We start from the raw sequence: 21,946 nt of genomic DNA on the forward strand, positions 1-21,946 counted from the left end.
CAATCCCCCCCCCCCCCCCCCCCCCCCCCCCCCCCTCGTTCCCCAGTCCCTTTTATATACCGTTGATTTAGAGAGTTTAGCCACTCGGCCTGGGAAGTCAGTGAATAATCCAGTAATTCAGTCACTAAGATCCGCTGACTAGAAAACTGTATTTAATGGTAAAAAGGAGCAATCTCACCGGCTTGGCGACGATTCTTCGTTAAAAACTGCAATCCGTCTCACTCGGGAGTCTGAGCGTTAGCGTCCTTCCATGGCCGCTGCCCTCATCACAAATCCAACTTAAAGCTGTGCACTCCGAAGATCCTTCCGATTAGCCCGCACAGCTCTTCGTTGCGTCCAACCGTGATTTCGGAGCCTTCCATGCTTTATTAATCGCTTCTTTTACCAAAATCCGTTCTCCTTCCCAGCTACTTCTCTAAACAAACTTTCTTCTTCCTCCGCACTCCTCCCTCCTTTACTTTTTCTTCTCTCCTTTTAAACTACGCGCCTCCTTGCCTTTTAAGGAAGATTTACATCACACCAAAGTTCATTTCGGCAAGGACCTTCAGGCGTTGTTTGGACCCCTACTCCCCTTAAAGAGATATCCCATAGACCTTAATTGCCGGGGACATCATCACTAAAGGGCAAGCGGCAGAAACAGTTAAAAGCATACAATAAAAACAATATGTGACAACCGTTACAGAGTAACCACGGAGCACATGTCCTTTTTTTCTATGTATTGTGCCTACGTGACCACATGGTAATACCCAAACTATTCTGAAGCAACGTTTGCACTGTTTTGTGTTTTTTGTATCTCATGCCCTCAAACACCTTTATCATAAGAGCATCCCTTATCTATGATGGAGCATTCGATCAGAAGAAAATACGAAGCTGGTTTTAAATTAAACGTCGTTGAAGTAGCGAAAGAAATTGGTAACTGTGCTGCTGCAGCAAAATTCGATGTGTCTGAGAAGCTCATGCGAAACTAGAGGAGGCAAAAAGATGTTAAAGAAAAAAAAGTTGCATTTTTGAAAGGGCGTATAAGTCGGGGTCTGATTTTATCATCGATTTTTCGGGTTTCAAGACCCGACTTATACACGAGTATATACAGTAAGTGAGAGTTGAGTTTCATTATGGCGTAACGTGAGGCAGAAATTCAGCCTAGGATATCAGTGGACAAAGGGATGGGCAGAGTCTGTCCTAGCAGTACTGGGTGTATGGCAGCGGCCAGTCCAGAATGTGATGTCAGTTCATCACAGAGCACTTTTTATGACGCCTGCTCCCAGCTATTTAGGAATCAAAAGCAGGGAGAACATGGATATTCCACATAGAAGAACCACCACCAGCTGGGAATTGGACCTGGGATCAAGTGTAGTAAGGCAGGGATGTTTCTTTTTGTGTTTCTTTAGTTGTTTCTTACTTGCTCCCATAGGACACAGCTTCTCTGAGGTCCTGCTCTGGAAAAGCTTGTATAGAAAGTGGATGGAAAGATTTTGAGTTATTGTTGATTTCACATTAGCATAAGGAATTCATATGATGTGGTGACCAGAGGGCAGGCGCAAATCAAGTTGTCAGTCAGAAGTTATACAGCAATTCACAGGTTGGTGAGAGCAAAAGGTCCACCACCACCAAAACAATTGATTTTAATATTAGCCTTTTTATTTAATTGCTGTTGCATTCTTTTTCTTATTACTGTCATTATTTAAAAAAGGTGCCTGTCCATGATAATTACTACTTCTTTCCCTTCATCTTTTTCCACTTCTATTTGTGGTTGATGTCCCTGATCAGCCTTCTCCATACAGCTCAGCCCTGCACCTCCTCTCCAGTCAAGCTCTTATCCTTCAGATCTTCTTTTACTTTATCCATCCCCCTTCTGTTTTGGCTTCCCTTGCTTTCTCTTCTCCTGTACCTCTGACCAGATGGATCCCGTTCTTCTGGGTAGTCCAGCCCCACCGTGCTCATTTGAGTCTCTCACAGTAGCTTGCATTTAAGTGAAAGTATGACTCCTGGTAAGTTGCTTTGTATGTCAGAATGACCACTGCAGCCTGAATGAATGGGCTTTGTAGGACATAAGAGCGAGGCAAGGAAAAGCAGATACTCTGAGTTTGTTTAATCTTTGGTAGGGAAAACATTGTAAAAGGTAACGCTTCAGCAGAAATGCTAAACACCGTACCTTTGTCACGTAAATTGGCCGTACCATTAGCAATGATAGATAGATAGATAGATAGATAGATAGATAGATAGATAGATAGATAGATAGATAGATAGATAGATAGATAGATAGATAGATAGATAGATAGATAGATAGATAGATAGATAGATAGATAGATAGATAGATAGATAGATAGATAGATAGATACTGTATATGTAAAGGGCACTATGACATAGCTAAATACTTCATGTGTCTCCAGAGGGAAATTTGGCTTTTTAAAGAAGTTTGTTAAGTAAATAAGAATATTTATACCAGAATGACTAAAATGAAAGAAAACTTCTGACTAGGTAGTCCCTCTCAGACTGAGGCATTATGTGTCATATCTTCTTCTCTGGCTGTGATTCAGAGTCTTGTTTTATGTCTTTTTTTTGTTCAATTTTATATATTACACATATATCTTAGATACTGTATAGTCAGAAAGTCAGACTCCATCATATGACACCGTAAATTAAGTAATTTTGCATTTTCAGAGCCACAGTGTGAATGGCTGGACTTGCTGCTTGGAATTCCTGAATTATCCTGACATCTGTTGGAAGAAATGTGTAAATGCAATTTTTCATTAGTGGCTTAAATGGTGATTTACTCAGACAAAACAAAAGGCAGTGAATGGCATCCTGGATGGCGCATTAACTCCACACAAAAGTAAAATGAAGAGATGAACATGTCTAATTACATTAGGGTTTGTGGACTTAGAAGGGCACCTTTGATGAAAATGTCTGTTAAATAATGTGAATGTGGAAAAAATGTCCAAAATAATAACAGTTCAAGTGTAGGATCACCTTAGACGAGCCTGATTGGAGGTTTAAAATGGTTAGTACTACAGAAAGTCGAAGACGTCTATGAGAAGGTCTGCTGGCCTACGCGGGCCCTTTGGCTGTTTGTTCAGTGTTTGTTTTACAAAAATCTGACTAATTGGAAGGAATCTACACAATTATGGAGTGCATCAAAGAAGACAACATTGAGAAGGGCTTTGGCAAGGCGTTGTATTTATGTGTTTCTTGCCAAAAAGTACAGAGGAATGGTGAGAATTTGATGGATACACCTGTAGACCTGACTGCGTGCATCTGAGGTGCTGCATCAACATGCAAGCCACTGGGAAACGGGGAGAAGAAGAAAAAAAAAACAAGCAAATAAACCTGACCTGAAGAAAGCAAGACCTCAGATCTGAGAGGGGTACTTCAGTCAGGCACCTCACACATTCAACTATGTGTATGCTGTGACTTCTCAGTGTTTGTTTTGGATGGAAATCAAAAAGATTTTCAAACTTTGTAATAATTAGTGCTTAGGCTGACGGAAACAACCTGAGCACAAAAAGATTTGTAAACTGATGCATGAAAAAATACTGGGCAAGAAGAAACAGTAGGTAGATGTTAAAGGCACTATATGATAGATAGATAGATAGATAGATAGATAGATAGATAGATAGATAGATAGATAGATAGATAGATAGATAGATAGATAGATAGATAGATAGATAGATAGATAGATAGATAGATAGATAGATAGATAGATAGATAGATAGATAGATATGGCTTTCAGGATTTTGAACTAAGAAGGATCTTGAAATTGATGGAGGGTGTCCCGTCTTTTATCTATCTATCATATTGTGCCTTTCATATCTATTTATCTAATATATTGTCTTTCCTATCTATTTTATAGTGTCTTTAATATCTATCTATCTATCTATCTATCTATCTATCTATCTATCTATCTATCTATCTATCTATCTATCTATCTATCTATCTATCTATCTATCTATCTATCTGATTATTCTTTAATGGACTGTCATCCCATTCAGTGTCATAGTGATAGACGCAGGCTTCTTGTTACCCTAAACTGGTTTCATGAGTTAGACAATGGTGTTGATAATAAGAATAACTTTATTATTCTTGTTAATACATTTGGACAATCTGCTTAATCCAGTCAGAGGCTTGTTTGAAGCTCGAGCCTATTCTGCTCGCATTTGGTGCAATACAGGGACTGTCACTGGATTGGGCGCCGTGATTATTGTTGTTGTTACTATCATTATTAGAACATTATCACAGCTACGTCAAGAAGAGGCCATTCAGCCCAACATATCTCAAGAGTCTATACTCAACTAACTCGTCAGTCATTATTATATTTTGGACTGGTGGCCCAAACAAGTTGGCTCCCACTTTTCTTTTCAGCCTTCTGACCCAGCTGATCTGGGTATGCAGTTGGAAAATGGATCTATTATTATTATTATTATTATTATTATCAGTAACAGGTTGGTTTTTAAGATTCAGTTTCTACATGGAACAAAATAAATAAATAAGCAGAAGACACAAAACACATTCTAGAATTTTCTAGAAGCTAATGCCAAAATTAAAGGCAGTGGTGTCCATGTTTTCATTTCCTACTGCAAGCCCCCATTGGAGAGCTGTGTGTGCCAGGTGTCTTACACACGGCCTGTCCCTGTGTCCCGTGGCTGAGCCTTTTGCGTTTTTTATCCTTTCTTTGTCCTGCACCTGACCGCTAATTTCCATTTGTCATTTCTGTCTTTCAGAGAAACTCTACAACTCGAATGGCCGTGATCTGAGGAGGGCCCTGTTCTCACTGAAGCAGATTTTTCAGGTACAGCGTCTCCATCTCTCCATGGTCGAGGCTGTGAGTGCTGATCCCGGGTTGTGCGTGTTGTGCCGTACTCCTGACTTTCATTTTTATGCACCACAACTGAACACAATGCAGATGAAGCTGGAGATTTGTCATTTCAGGGACTGTGTGTAATTTGCATGTTCTCACCATGTCCATGTGAGGTGTTTCCTCCTATATTCCTAAAGATGTGCGTGCAACTTCGATTGCCGTCTCTGGGAGCGCTTGTGGGTGTGCGTGTCCTGTGGTGGGCAGTTACTCAGTCCAGGACTGGTAGGTGTATAATGGATATTGTGTGACAGTTGGACTTGCTATTCTGAATTTGCCCAGTCTGAATGTTTGTTTGACTCCATCTCTTGAACTGGAAAATGGCAGAATAGTGTAATAGACTGGCACCTTGTACCTGATGCTGCTGGGTTAAACACTTCACGATTGACCTTTTAAGTTTAAAAAACGAGCGATTGGCTAAAAGTGCCCCAGCTTCTCTTCACCAGCCATTGTCTTTGTTGCCCTCCCATCATTTGACCATCTCATGAAAGATTCCCATAATTTTATGAATACCAAGAGGGAATACAATTTCACTTGCAGCCATAGTACTCTTATTTTTAGTGTTGCTCCCAATTCTTTAAACCGACCAGGCACTTCATAGCATTGTGTACGGTGGGCTGTTGGTGATGTAAGTGTGGTGTACAAAATCCCCCAACCTGCACATTTTTATATCTTAGTGCCATGGAACCCATCCAGATGCAGTTTACTTGACACAACATGAACCGCGCATGAAGCCTCCTGGTGCGTGTTATTCCTTGCATAATTATACTTTAATTGCTGACACTGATTGTAAAGCATTTTTACAAGGAAAGCAGAACATTAAAACACACTCAGAAAACTTGTGTCATGTCAGATTGGCTCATTTCTGATCTCAGCTCGAGCAGCATACAACAATTTGGTGTAAACATGTTAGAGAATGTCACCTCCGATACCTTTGATGGATCTGAATTGCTATCAAAGCAGCTTGGTGTCATGACACTGTACATGAGGAGAGCGCCATCAAAAAGACCAAAAGAACTCATTTTAGTGCAATTCAGGTTTCATCGTAGCAAAATCGGGTGTGAGGTAGGACCCAGACATGGACAGCACATGATCACTCACACCAAGCCGGATTAATCCAGTTTAAGTGTCACAGTGGGGTATGGAGGGTATCCTAATACCTTAAGGTGCAAGCCAGGCCATAACCCTGAACAGGGTGCCAGTTTGTACCCATGTCAACAACCACATGTATTCACTCCAGGCCATTATGAGTCATCAGTGAAGGTGAAGTGCTCGTGTTTTAGATGTCCGTCAATTGCAGAAGTAATAGCAGGCTCCCATTTTAAAGTCAGGGTTGCCAAGTTCCTTGAAAATGTAGCCCAATGTGAATTTGTCCCAAACAAAATAGCCCAATGCCTGAGGTAAACAAAATGACACACCAGAATGCTGGGGGCGGGTGGTGCCAGAGCAAGAGGGTTAGGTACATACCAAATCCCGACTTGGGTGGGAGGGTTTCCCTTTTGAGTGATAGAATGGGTATACCGGGGGTCCTCAATCACAGGCCTGGAGGGCCACGGTGGCTGCAGGTTTTTGTTCTAACCCAGTTGCTTAATTAGAAAGCAATTCTTGCCAATAATTTAATTTCATGGCTTGTTAGTGTTTTAACTCTGCCATGTCAAGTCATTCTCATATCCTCGATTTTCTTCCCCTTTCTAAGGATGTCATCCAAATGATTTGAAGGCTGAAATGGAGGAGTAATTCTCAGTCCTTCACTTTTTTTCTCTTCACTTTCCTTCCAAGTATTTATTTAAACCCAATAGTGCATGATAAATACACAGAGGTGGAAATGGAAACGAGCTAAATGGAGAAATGCTGGCCTCTTTTGTCATTTGCATGTTATTGCCAATTAGGAGAAATTAAATACCAAGAATACAGCTGTTTAAGACTAAAATAAGCAATAAGGGTTCAAAGTCTTAACGAACAAGACAACTAAAGTGAAGCAGGATTGTTACTTGAACAATAAGGGCTTCTTATTAAGCAATTGGGTTGGAGCAAAAACCTGCAGCCACTGCGGCCCTCCAGGACCGACTGTGATTAAGGACCCCTGGTATATACCATCACATGATTTTTAGATCGTAAAAGAACATAATACAAGTGTGAATAGTGGGGAAAGGAGTGCCAGATGGATGAAAACATGGTAAAACATTGTTGGAGTGGGGGGGTTTGAAAAATAGCCTAAAATACTGTGTTGTTTTTTTAAGAAGTAGCCCAAAAAATCACAACCTGCAAAAGGCTATTTTTGTCCTGATCAAAAATAGCACAATTGGATGAGAAGCCACAGACCTGGTGACACCGAGTCAGGTGTAGATTTGCTTCAAACCCTCAATACTTTGAGGACTAATAAAACCCCCGGAGCTGATGGGATGTACCAGTTGTAGTGAAAGGAATGAAAGATGTGAGCTATAAACCCTTAGTTGGCGTATTTGAGCAGTCACTTGGGAAAGGAGAAGTATATGGGGACTGGAAAGTTGCAAATGTCACCCTAATCTTTGAGAATGGATACAAAGTGGATCCTGGTAATTATAAAGCAGTAGGTCTCACTTCTATACCATGCAAAATTAAAGAAAAAGAAAGAAAGAAAGAGAAAGAAAGAAAGAAAGAAAGAACCTCTATGTTATTTAGTATGTTATTTTCAGTCACCATGAGTTTACGAGTGGAAGATCTTGCCAAAGTGTTTGCTTGACAAAAGTAAAGCATACAACAGAATTGACTTAGACTTTCAAAAAGCCTTTGGCTCAGGCGCACACTCGAGAGTAATTGTGAAACTAGAAGCCTAAGGCATCAGAGGTAACCTACAAATCTGGATCTCATTCTAGATAACCAGGAGGAGACAGAGAGTACAAATAAAGAGGAGAACATCAGTGGAGTCCCTCGGGGGTCTGTTCTTGGGCTGTTACTTTTTCTGATTTTAACTTGTGACATTGATTGCATTGTAGTTTGTAAACTTGGCAGATCAAATTGGCAGATAACACTAAAATTGGAGGAATGGCAGAAAAAAGAATTCAAAGAGAATTGGGTGAACACCTGGAAAATACAGTTTAATGGAGGACAGTACAATGTGCTACACGTGGGTAACGGGAACATCTATTAGAAATACAAGATAGGAGATGTTGTCCTGCAGAAAGCAACCTCAGAAAAGGATTGAGGAGTTTATTTTGGCACGTTTTCATCATCTCTAAGTAGTGCATGAAAGTGAATAAAAAGGCAAATTTGAGGGAAAAATCAAAAAGTAAAGACAATTTGAAAGTTACACTTTAACCACAATAGACAGAAGCTGATGCAATACAATACGTTTACAGTGGCTTATGGGTAGTGTGAACACACACAGCACTGCACTCTGCCATTATTCTAATTGAAGCCAAAGTCAAATGAACATGGATGCTGCACTGCAGGATGGCACCTTGTTGAACAACACACTGTAGTGAGATTTCTTTGGGCAGGTGTAGTGAAATCCGCTGAAATTCACTGAAGGATGTTGGCTCAGGGTGGAAGTGAGAACAGCACATCTCATTGAAAGTTTATGAATGGGTAGAAAGCTTTAAAGCTGGTAGAACAAGAGTAACCGCTGAAGCTTGATGTGGTCAACCATCAACATCGCGCGCACAAATAACTCCACATGGATATGGCGAATGCCTTCATCAAAGAAGACCAACGGATTTTGTTGTCCACAGTTGCTGCACATTTGGATATCACCTATAGATCTGCACGTGCCATAATGTATGGTAACCTGGAGTGCCATAAAGTTTGCTCAAGATGGGTACCCAACATCCTTTGGTGAATTTTGGAAGGCTTCACTCCCTCTGCATCATATCCGACCACAAGCGCCTGCAAAGAATAGTGAAGACAGCAGAGAACATTACTGGGGTGCCTCTCCCTTCACTACAGGACATATTTTACAAATGCAATGTCCGCAAGGCCTGTAGCATTGTGCAGGACCCCTTACACCCCTCACATGGACTTTTCACACGTCTGCCATCCAAGAGAAGATCCTGCAGCATCAGAGCCAGATCTGCCAGGTTGCAGGAGAGTGTTTACCCCCAAGCTGTCAGACTCCTTAACACCAGGCTGCCCCCTGGGATCTTCCATACGGCCTCAACTACCTCTAAAAACAGAACTTTTATACATGCGAGCCACTGTCCTGCAAAGATGATTGTGCAGGTAGAGAAGAACTGAAAATCTCATACTGACATTTAAGGATTTTGACACTCGATATCCTTCTGCTGTGAAACATTCTGACCTGTCATTGTTTACACGTCTTAAACAAGTATTATCATACACTGATAATTTCTGTATTATCTATATCTATTATTTATTGATTATATTACATATCTATTGACTATATTTATGTATCTATATTGCAAATACCATACATTGCATCAATGTTCATATTGCTAACTACATGTCAATATTGCTGCTACTTCTTTGTCTTGTCTTTGCACAATGTCTTGTCTTGTTTGTGTTTTAATTTTAAATTTTAATTCTAGTTTTAATTTACTATTTGCACGTCATGTTGTTACACTGTGGACCCTGAGCTTCACAATTTCGTCTTATCTGTATACTTGTATATGGTTGAGATGACAATAAAGTTCACTTTGACTTTGACTCTGCCCAAGGAAATCTCACTATGGCACCTCGTTCAATGATGGTGCAAACCCACAGTGAAGAGTCCATGTTCATTTAACTAGACTCACGGCAGAGTGCTGCACTGTGTGTATTCAGACTACCCATAAGCCATCACAAATGTGCTGTGTTGTGTCAGCCTCTATCCGTTGTGGTAACCGAGTCAGTTTTTTAATTCACCCTCATATTATTCGATACGACTCGGAGGTGTTTCCTGTCAGAATGGAATGGCAGCCGAGGTGCACCAAAGGCCTCTCCGGCCTTTCATCTCCTCACTCAGCTCAGATTGGAGGTGGGAGAGGAGCAGAGTTGGCCACTGGATTTGGAAGAAAGGGGCTGTTTAATTTTGTGATTACTTGTGTATGTGGCCAAGGCCCCCCCTTATAGGGCAGTCCAAAGTGGCATAGGCTTTTTTGATGTGTGCCCCCTTTTGTGCCATGTTTGTATACCTTAAGTTACTTAATCAATGCCATACTTGCAATCTGTTTGGACCGCCATAGTGTTATTCAATTACAGTAGTTATAGGAACCTTGGCTGGCGCTGGTGTGAACTAACCGTAAATCACACTCTGTCTGTATCTTACCTTATGTAAGGTTTATGAATCTTTTTGGTTACTTTTAATCAACCTGCATGATCCTTTTGTGTATTGGTATGGGGTATTGAGTTGGGGCATGTTTAAAGTCGGGGAATGTCTGTGGTTTGGGTTTCACATCTGGTTTCTGTGAAGTACAAATTATGAGCATTGAAAAGACAGTTTTTCGCCAAGGTCATTTTTTTTGTATCACATAATGATTCATTTATTAAACATAAAAATACAAAATTTCCATTTTATAAGCCCCTAAAGAACATATTATTAAAAAAAAAACACACACGCAACATACATTTTATGAAAGATCTGCCTAGGGTGCTGCATTCTCACAGTATGTCTTTAGCAAATGCTTCATTTGCTGCTAAAGGAAAACATATTTTTTTCCAAAATGAATGATGAAATACATGAAAGAATTACAATATTGAGAAGCCCGACAGCTTTGATGTTTTCACTTCATCTGTTGCTTAAAAAGAAATAGGGGAGCAGGAGTTTGTCACTGTAATGTGTTTTTATTCTAACTACTGTATGAAATATGCAACACGTTTGCTGCCGGGTGTCATCTACAGGAGGTGTTTATTCTCCTAAACACGTCAGCATTCCATGCCTACTCTTCATGTGTATGCACAGTGACACCGACGTGCCAGCGTCAATCCAGGAAGCTGATGGCAAATCTTGAATTGCTAACTGCTTTGGGTTCTCCCCACATTCTAGTCTGGTCGCCATCTTCAATGATATGAAATGTGTGCTTGGGCAGCACAAGCCGAACAGCAGCATTCATTCATTCAGTTATCACCCAGGTAAACACTTGGGGCCTATGCAGTGTGTGCAGAAAGTCTTGAGACCCCTTCACTTGTTTCACATTTTCTTAAGTTGCAGCCAATTGCTGAAATCATTTACATTTATTTTTTTTTTCCCTCCTCAAACACTCGGTATACCAGAATGACAAAATGAAAACAGGATCTTAGATCATTTTTTGCAAATGCAAATAATGGAAATATCCCATAGACACAAATATTCAGACGCTTAGCTGTCACCCTTGAAATCTGGCTCTGGTGTCTCCCATTCTATTGATCACCATTGAGATGTTTCTACACCTTGTTTGGCGTTGACCTCGTTGGATTGATTAAAACAGACATGTGCACACACACGTGTCTACAAAAGGTCTCATGGGTGAGCAAAAACCGAGAGCCGTGAGGTGGATTGCCCTCAGAGCTTAGAGCCAGGATTGTGTTGAGGCACAGATCTGAGGAAAGCTTTGAAGACTCCCAAGAGCACAATTGCCATCATACTGCAGCTCTTAAATAGAAGAAGTTTAGAGTAACTGTGACTCTTCATAAAGGCTGGCCAGCCACTTGGCCAAACTGAGCAGTTGTGGGAGAAGGGCCATGGTAAGAGAGGAGATCAAACCAAACCATGTGGTTGAAGGAATTGCCAGCGGAGCTTTGAGACACGATTGTGTTGAGACACAGAGCTGGGACTAAAGGTTCCCAAGATCACAGTGGCCTTCATTATTCTTAAATGCAGGGCATCTGGGGCAACCATAACTCTTCTTAGAGCTGGCCAGCTGGCCATACTCAACAATTGGTGTGCAAGGGATATACCGTAGTAGGAGAGGTGAGCAACAATCTGGCTGTTCTCCAGAGAAACTGTGTGAAGATGGGAGAAACTTCCAGATGGGCAACCACCACTATAACACTCCACTGATGCTAAGAGAGAAACATGTCCTCTGTAAAAGATGCATGAAAGCCCTCTTGGAGTTTACAGAAAGGCACTTAAGTAAACCAGATTCTCTGGGCTGATGAAACCAAGATTAGCATCATGTCTGGAAGAAGTCTGGCACGGCTCATCGCCTCTGCAATAGCATTCCAGTGGTGAATCTTGGTGGTGGCAGCAGCACTGGTGCCCATATATATACAGTGGTGTGAAAAACTATTTGCCCCCTTCCTGATTTCTTATTCTTTTGCATGTTTGTCACACAAAATGTTTCTGATCATCAAACACATTTAACCATTAGTCAAATATAACACAAGTAAACACAAAATGCAGTTTGTAAATGGTGGTTTTTATTATTTAGGGAGAAAAAAAATCCAAACCTACATGGCCCTGTGTGAAAAAGTAATTGCCCCCTTGTTAAAAAATAACCTAACTGTGGTGTATCACACCCGAGTTCAATTTCCGTAGCCACCCCCAGGCCTGATTACTGCCACACCTGTTTCAATCAAGAAATCACTTAAATAGGAGCTGCCTGACACAGAGAAGTAGACCAAAAGCACCTCAAAAGCTAGACATCATGCCAAGATCCAAAGAAATTCAGGAACAAATGAGAACAGAAGTAATTGAGATCTATCAGTCTGGTAAAGGTTATAAAGCCATTTCTAAAGCTTTGGGACTCCAGCGAACCACAGTGAGAGCCATTATCCACAAATGGCAAAAACATGGAACAGTGGTGAACCTTCCCAGGAGTGGCCGGCCGACCAAAATTACCCCAAGAGCGCAGAGACGACTCATCCGAGAGGTCACAAAAGACCCCAGGACAACGTCTAAAGAACTGCAGGCCTCACTTGCCTCAATTAAGGTCAGTGTTCACGACTCCACCATAAGAAAGAGACTGGGCAAAAACGGCCTGCATGGCAGATTTCCAAGACGCAAACCACTGTTAAGCAAAAAGAACATTAGGGCTCGTCTCAATTTTGCTAAGAAACATCTCAATGATTGCCAAGACTTTTGGGAAAATACCTTGTGGACTGATGAGACAAAAGTTGAACTTTTTGGAAGGCAAATGTCCCGTTACATCTGGCGTAAAAGGAACACAGCATTTCAGAAAAAGAACATCATACCAACAGTAAAATATGGTAGTGGTAGTGTGATGGTCTGGGGTTGTTTTGCTGCTTCAGGACCTGGAAGGCTTGCTGTGATAGATGGAACCATGAATTCTACTGTCTACCAAAAAATCCTGAAGGAGAATGTCTGGCCATCTGTTCGTCAACTCAAGCTGAAGTGATCTTGGGTGCTGCAACAGGACAATGACCCAAAACACACCAGCAAATCCACCTCTGAATGGCTGAAGAAAAACAAAATGAAGACTTTGGAGTGGCCTAGTCAAAGTCCTGACCTGAATCCAATTGAGATGCTATGGCATGACCTTAAAAAGGCGGTTCATGCTAGAAAACCCTCAAATAAAGCTGAATTACAACAATTTTGCAAAGATGAGTGGGCCAAAATTCCTCCAGAGCGCTGTAAAAGACTCATTGCAAGTTATCAGAAACGCTTGATTGCAGTTATTGCTGCTAAGGGTGGCCCAACCAGTTATTAGGTTCAGGGGGCAATTACTTTTTCACACAGGGCCATGTAGGTTTGGATTTTTTTTCTCCCTAAATAGTAAAAACCATCATTTAAAAACTGCATTTTGTGTTTACTTGTGTTATATTTGACTAATGGTTAAATGTGTTTGATGATCAGAAACATTTTGTGTGACAAACATGCAAAAGAATAAGAAATCAGGAAGGGGGCAAATAGTTTTTCACACCACTGTATATATATATATATATATATATATATATATAATATATGAGCTGCACTCACTCTCAGCTGACATGACCAAGACAAGAAGGATCACATGAGCCTTGGTAGACTGTGTAGCAGTTACCAGATGCTAATTTTGTTGTATTCCCAAGATTAATATATATTATTAACCTCTATTATTACTATTTTATTATTATTTGTAGTATTCTTTGTTTACGTAAGTAATTTTTCATCTCATGTGGGAGCCCATTTTTGTGGTACCTGGTTCAGCTGCACCATTTGCAGTTTTGCACCATATGGTCCACTTTAAATCCGACAATGGAAAATTTCTGTGGTGTCCCCCTTCCTTTGATGCCCTAAGCACGTTCCTATTTTGCTTAATGATTGCTAATCCAGCCCTGTTTAGACCTTTTGTCAATAACTTGCAACTTTTTTTTGTGTCTTATTCTATTTTAACTAAAATCTTGATCTTTTATTTTCCTAATTTTGCAGGACGATAAGGATTTGGTACACGAGTTTGTCATTGCTGAGGGCTTGACATGTCTGATAAAGGTGGGAGCCGAAGCAGACCAGAACTACCAGAATTACATCTTGAGAGGTAAGCCGCTCTGTCAGATTCTTTAAGTTTGAGTTGAGGAAATCTGAGGAAATGCCCTTAAGCGCCGTAACTTTGAGAAGTTTTGCTTGATATTTTTCATAAGGGTTCACTTGTTGAGGTTTCTGAACTTGTGTGGTTTAGTGAGGTGGCTCACCCTGGTGACTCTCTTTCTGGTGTTTTGGTACAATGCTGCTGTTGAACTTGACATCGCTTTCCATGTGGCTTCAGGGCTATCAAATTGGATCAAAGAAGAGAGAAGTGTTGTTAGACTTTGTGGGGAGTAGATGTTGAAGGGGATGACATTCCCATCCATTTAATGAACTCAGAATGGAGGCTTTACCTTGCCGAAGTATTTAAAAGTGGGCAGAGATGTTTAAATGTTGCTGGACAGGTGTCACAAAAATACAGGGCCCAGGACTGCTGTCCACATCGACTAAGGGATGGATGCTGGGGACATCATTATCACGAACAGATGAGTAATGGTAGAGAAAAGTACATTACAATTTGCAGAGGATGGCAAAGTGAAAAATCTGTCATAATTATTATTATTACTATTAGTATTATTACTTTATTTATAGGGGAACTTTTTAAGTGAATGCACAAAGTGCTTTCCAACAACAGAACAAAAAAACCCATTACAATATTTCATGTAAAATTAAAGAACCAAAAAGGGAATAAAAATAGCAAGCCATTATAAAAACAGATAAATAAATAAAACACATGATAGAAAGATATAAAAATAAACTAACAAGAAAGTAATATGTTTTTAATCGAGATTTAAATGTAGTTACAGCATCAGATGTTCTAATATCAAGGGGGAGTCCATTCCAAATTTTGGGGGCCATAACAGAGAAGGTTCTGTCCCCTTTTGGCTTTCTTGTATACGAAGTATAGGGAAAATATTGTAATCATCCAAAAATTCGATTTCGAGATTTTGATGAATCTTGACGTTTTTGACCTCCCCGAGTCTGAAACTATCATTTTTGGAATTATGTCTGTCTGTCTGTCTGTGTGTATATGTAAATGCTATAACTTGAGTACGCTTTTACTTAGGACAACCAAATTTTGCATTCAAGTATTAGATACAAAATGTAGATTCCTATCAACGTTTGAGCTATTTCCGCTAACTGGTAGCGGTACTTTATCTTTTATTCATGCAGCTGCAGAGTCTGATTTATTCAACTTTACTTTTATAACAATTTTTCAATATATTAATAATGTGACTTGATTTGTTGTTGATGGTTCTTTATTGTACATAATATAAAAATATAATCATTGTCTTGTGGTTTAACCTCAAATATCCATTCTCATATCTGAGTATATGAGAAAGTCGAGGGGAGACCACTCCCGATTTTTGTTTTTAATCTACAGCTTGGAACGACAAGTAGGCACTGGTCAGATGATCTAAGAGGTCTTACTGTTTGGTAAAAGTTCAACATGTCTTTATTTTTGCCATATCATTCAACAACAACAACAACATTTATTTATATGGTATATTTTCATATAAATGCTATAGCTCAAAGTGCTTTACAAGATGAAGAAAGAAAAGTTTATATGAAGCAAAAATAAGATTATGCAATACTAATTTACAAAGAATAAAGTAAGGTCAGATGGCTGGGAGAACAGAAAAAATAAACAAACAAAAAAACTTCAGAGGGCTGGAGGAAAAACAAAATCTGCAGGGGTTCCAAGGCCAAGAGACCACCCTTTCAGAGCTTTACAGGTTAGAAGCAGGGTCTTAAACTGGATCCTATAACTAACTGGCAGTAGGGGTGATATGAGCAGAGCTCTTAGACCTGGTGAGGAGTCTTGCAGCAGCGTTCTGCTCCAGTTGCAGCCTGGACAAACTGGTTTTGCTAAGGGTTGAGAGCAAGGAGTTGCATTAATAAAAGCATGAAATAATTTCTCGGTGTTGCTAAAACCCAATATGGGTCTGACTTTAGCAATAATCTTTAAATGATAAAAACAAGACTGAACCAATTTTTTAAAATGAAACTCAAAAGTTGAACCTAGAGTCAAAACATGACAACTTTACCCACTTTTCTGGCCACAGTAGTAAAGTTCAGAGTTAGGTTTTTCACAGAATCTTTAACCAAATTGGCATTTTGTGTCATGATCTGAGTTGAATTGTTAATCTTTTTGTAGCAATGTAGTAGTTACATTTACTCTTTACTTAGACACGTTATTGATGTTAAATAACAAATACATTTTGCCACGATGCCCTTTTGTGATATGGGTGCCGCCATTTTGTGTATTTTGTTTGGTTTGGTTATCAAACAGTCGCTAGGGCAGGTCAGTCGGAAGTGGGCACACACATCAAAGTGTCAGTGCTTACAGGTCTGCGTCGTGCACATACTGGTTGTCTAAGTTTGCGGGATACCTGCTAAAGCACTTGGCGCTAGTCTGTTACTGTCCTTCTCGGTTTTCTCTCTTACGATCCTTTGTGTTTTTGACTGTGACTTACGTCTGTCGGCTCTGGCTATGTGAAACTCTTATGGCTTCTGACTCTCTCATTCTCTTATTTTCACAACAATTTTAGGATTACATTTTTTTTTGGGAAGAATTTATTTTGACTTTCTGGTAATGACCTTAGCTAGTTTTCTGACATATTTTAAATTAAAATGTATTCTAATGTCACCTTGTGGACTCGGTACAGAACAAGCGCATTACCTACTATGTGTTCAACAAAGAAACAGTTTTCATAATGGATTTAGAAATACGCAGACCACAAGTGTAAGTGCACTGAGAGTGGGGAGACAACATCAGCTCAGCCATTTCTAATATGAACATCTCATGGCGAGTCACGGTGAGAGGTTATGTGCCGTGGCATTATTGAGTACTGTGGTGAACCGGCCTATACTTCTTATTTAAGATGCTATGAATGCTGGAAACTTATAATCTGATAAAACAAGGGGGCTCTGCCCCCAGCTCGCTTCGCTCGACTACCCCCGGCGTTGGGTATCCTGAAATACATTAGTCGAGCTCGTTCGTTTTGGAGCCGTGCCCGCTTTGCCCGCGGCATTTCAGATGCGCATTGTAGGCACCTGCGTTCATTGATTGTATTCATGCGGGTGCGTGTTTGTATATCCGTCAGTCGAGCTCGTTTGTTTTGAACCCGTGCCTGCTTTGCTTCCGCAGTTTTAGACGCACGTTGTAGGCGCTTGCGTTCATTGATGTTATCCAGGTGGGCTCGTGTTTGTATTGTTGAGCTGTATTGTGTTTGAATTTGGTGTAAAGCGTTCAGCGGTTTGTACAGTCCCAAGCAGCACATTATTCCTAACTTCACTCCGCAGTAGTGCCACTCACAATATGGCGGTGTCGCCTGCCCCTTCATTCCGCAGTAGCGCCACTCACAATATGGCGGTGTGTGGACCTGTGGGGCCTCCGTAGCCTCTTCTGTTTGAATCTGGGCTGCGGCTGTGCCGTTAGTCGTTAGCTATGGGGGCGTTGTTGCTTAATTTCTCATTCACGTCAGTTGAGCTCTTTCGTTTTTGGGCCGTGACTCCTTCGTGCACGGTGGATACGACTTCACTTGCGGTTTATGAGACGTGCGCTATATGCGCCTGTGCAGTACGTCTCATGGTTCCATCACCGTGTACCTGCATCCATGCCATCCAGTTTACCATTCTCGGTTAGTAATATAGATCAGACAGTGGAAAAGGCAGGTGAGGGACTGAACATTTATGGCAATGACAAATGGTAAAAAAACAAGCACATTATAATTGAAACTAAAAGGTGCGATCCATAACTTGAAATGCTGACGGAGTGTATCCACGTTTACGTCATCCTCTGCAACGGAAATGATTCACTCTGTTACCAACACTGTAGTGAATGAATCAGTCTGACTCCAGAATTCTGGTGGCTTCAACCAGGGGAACTTTGTGAGGAACAAACCTGCTCCATTGGAGGACACAGCCAGCCGGACCTGCTCTGTTCAAACGTTAATGGCCTTAAAATGTGAATCTGTGATACAGTTGGGCAGATCTGACCATCTTACTGACACCTGCACGCCTGCTATCTAAGCCAGGTGTTCTTTTGTGTGTTTGGAGGGCTGTGGTTTGTTATAATATTCATTATTTTCTTGTTTTTTTAAGTTCATTTTTTTATTTCTCCTATCTATCTATCTATCTATCTATCTATCTATCTATCTATCTATCTATCTATCTATCTATCTATCTATCTATCTATCTATCTATCTATCTAAATAAATACTTTTTTTTCAAATAATAAAAGTAATGTTTTGAACATTCTTCATAAAGTGGTACAGAATGCTGAGTAGGGATGTTGCTACATGTGGACAGTGCCCACCCAAAGAAAAATCATTATGAATAAAGTTTATTTTGTTATTTATCTGTCCTCCCTAAATATTCAAACATCCAGCCCAGGATGACATTCTACTAACACTACTGATGCTGACACTCACAGGGAGAGCCTGACATTGTGTGTCACTGCCATTCCATTTGGTGCCTGTTTCCACATTGCCTTTTCTGCCCATGGCTTCACACTTTCTTTCCCTTTATGCTTCAGAATTCACACATCCTAAGTAGCACAGAAGAATGTAGTGACCCACAATCTGCTGATCATGGCAGATTCTTTGGAGCATTATATAGTCAATTCTAAAAGATTTCACAGGCTTTTACTGATCAGTGTCTCATTACATTGTTCTGATTGCTGAACTGCCTGATTAAAGAAGCAGTGGGAACAGGAGGATTATGTGTAACCCAGGAGACCTCCCCACCCTCCACTTGCCTTGGGCCAGAGTCATTATATGGTGGTGGTAGATCTGATTGACAGAAAAAATCTCCTAAGAGTCTTGACTTGTGAAATGGCGTCTTGACCCCAACAGTTGGAACAGGCATGCTGTGTAATTTTATCTTGAAATCTCTTCAGCCCACTTTCCAATGAGATTATCTATGCTGTGCTTTCACCTAAGAATAGACTATCACAGTCACTTAAATCCGGAGCTGTGGAGTCGGTGCATAAAACCTTCAGCTCAGACTCCAACTCCAAATTCTCAATTTCTGGTACCACCAACTCTGACTCCACTAATTGTAATTAAACTAATATGTTTGCTATATTGATTGTGACAAGATACAGGGCACATCATCATTGTGACTGTGAATCAATCTAACCAGATAGATAGATAGATAGATACATTATATAATAGATAGATAGATATGAAAGACACTATATAATAGATAGATAGATAGATATGAAGGTGCTATATAATAGATAGATAGATAGATAGATAGATAGATAGATAGATAGATAGATAGATAGATAGATAGATAGATAGATAGATAGATAGATGTGAAAAGCACTATATAATAGATGGATAGATGTGAAAGGCACTATATAATAGATGGATAGATGTGAAAGGCACTATATAATAGATAGATTGACAAAATTTTATTTGTCCCCAGGGGGATATTTAGCTTTTTACAGAAGCTCGTTAAATAAATACATAGATAATATGTAGATAAATAAGTAAATAAATAAAAACACACACACACACACTTTGGTCTGAACACACACTGGAGTTACTATAAAGCAAAAGAAAGAAGAGTTCTGACCTGGCAGTCCCAGTCCGAGTGAGGCATTATGCAGACATATTGCTATTACTTATAAAGGAGCCCCTTAGTGTTTCTTGACACACGTCTGCTGAATGTTTTGTTGGCTGAAAGCCCTCAGTGTTGGTGTTTCACAGTTAAAGTTTGAGTTTAAAGTCCTAGCAATGCCACTATGACTTTTTTATATTTATTAAATAATGCTTACAAAATTAAAACAGAGGCTATTTTTACCAAAAGGCTTTGAGAAAAAGCAATTTAATTGACTTAGTATAAGTGAAATTCTAATTTTTAAGACATATTACATTTAAAACATCTTTAGTGACCCTTACGCCTGTAACCCAATAATTGTTTCCGACTCCACAACTCCACTTATAATGTTATTATTCTTCTTTTTATTATTTATTTGACAGACTTCTTTATCCAAAGTGAGTTACAACATTTCAGAGATACAATTGGTTTGTTCCTTTTGTTTTGGATCGCAGGCAGTTGGAGTGGCTTGCTAATGGTGACATGGTGTCAGTAGTGGGATTTTCTCTCACAAACACAGGGTTTGAAGTCCAAAGCCTTAACCGTCACATCACACTGCCTTCTTTATTAATTCCATCAATTAACATGTCTAGGATGACCTTTTGATAGAACCCCAGTGACTGATATTCTGGAAATGGTTTAGTTGTGCCATAGCTGTGGTGGTGGGTGGCATTTCCATGTAGAAGCACTGTTGTGGAAGAGGGTCAGTTCCAGGATGTGGTGCTTCCAGGTGGAGTTCTCCTCATGTTTCCAAGCCTTGGGGGTGGGATGGGGGGGAGACTGTCCAGTCACTCATGCAATCCTAAGAATTCATTGGTAAATATTCGGGTCAGGGGTGTATGTGAGGCTGATGGCCAAACTCAATATCTTGGGTAACTCAGCCTGCCATCCTGACACTTGACCATAATGTCACTGGAGCCTCACATTACACTTGCTTGCATTGATCTGAGTGATCCAGTCATTCCTGATTATAAATTTAAAAATGCTGGTTTACCAGATTTAACAAGACCATACCAAAGTATCAGGCCTTCAGAAGAAGATCCTATTTGTTTGTCAGAAATGCAGAGAAAGTGTTGAAAGAGCAATATGCACAAAATGAAGTATGTCTGCTGAGCTTAGTGCTCCTGTGTTTCCTGTCAGGGTAGTGGTCTAAAATGACAGTCTGCTTCTGAGGGTCGCTCTTCTTACTGTAGATCCTGAAGAACCAGAAGGGGTGGAGTTAGTTGATCAACTGGAAATGACATCATCACTCATCGTTAATGACAAGCCCATAAATTTTCACAATGGCAAAATGAGAAACTCAAAAAAATCAGTTATTTGGGGTAGAAGCAAGAGGTGTTTCATCCCATGAGATGTTATGCGGCTAAAACCTCTGTCTCTCTGTGGCCGCTCACTCCCACATGGCCCAACACGCTCTCACATTAATGCCCTCGCCTCTGTTTCACACGCGGAGGTAACACCATCTGTGTCCACTTTCCCCTGACCCTAATCCTCACACCATACACTGATCCTTCCAGAAAGACGCCATGGCAGTCACAAACCCCGGTGATTTGACTTTAACAGTGAAAAGTGTGGCAGGTAAACATCCTTCCTTAACACATTCTATACCAACATTTTCTTTTGTTTTTCCATGTGGAGAGAAAGTTTGCAAATGAGCCAATAACATTTGTGTTCTCGTCACAAATTCTGCGGGTTGCAAATTTGGTGTGGTTGGTGGTGGTGGATTGCAGGCCAGAATGGACTCCATTCCTGGGAGTTCTAGGTTGGCAGATATACGTGGAAAGCGGTAGGAGGCTCCCTACCTACACAAGTATCTGGGCATTGGATATACAGAGAGAAGAGGAGAGGGTCTAGCACCAGTCCTTGGGGCAACTCGAACTTGTGTGATGCACCCTTGATATCTCTTCTCATCAGGACACATGTTAGGATCTGACCAAGAGATAGAACTCAAACCATGTGGGAGAAGTTCCAGTAATGCTGAGGTCAGAGAGGGTGGTTGACTGTGTCAAAAGCAGTGGAGAGGTATAGAAGTACACCTGTTGTAACACTTATACTTGAGAATTTCAAATAACTAACAATGGTGGCCACTTTCCAGAACCTTAGTATGAATTCAGCTTGGGATGGTGAAT

The 21,946-nt window shown here is 40.4% G+C and overlaps 1 protein-coding gene across 7 annotated transcripts in view; it reads left to right on the forward strand.

Annotated features, from left to right (window-relative positions):
• LOC114664022 (FH1/FH2 domain-containing protein 3-like) overlaps window positions 1–21,946 on the forward strand; it is a 722,250-nt gene that overhangs the window by 335,830 nt on the left and 364,474 nt on the right. For all 7 annotated transcript variants that reach the window (XM_051935624.1, XM_051935621.1, XM_051935625.1 and 4 more), the window contains exons 4-5: window positions 4,719–4,786; window positions 14,115–14,220. In XM_051935624.1, coding sequence (XP_051791584.1) covers window positions 4,719–4,786; window positions 14,115–14,220 — 174 coding nt within the window. The remainder of the gene's footprint in view (window positions 1–4,718; window positions 4,787–14,114; window positions 14,221–21,946) is intronic.

The sequence above is a fragment of the Erpetoichthys calabaricus genome, chromosome 13 (genome assembly GCF_900747795.2).
Source record: "Erpetoichthys calabaricus chromosome 13, fErpCal1.3, whole genome shotgun sequence".
Classification (NCBI taxonomy): Eukaryota; Metazoa; Chordata; class Cladistia; order Polypteriformes; family Polypteridae; genus Erpetoichthys; species Erpetoichthys calabaricus.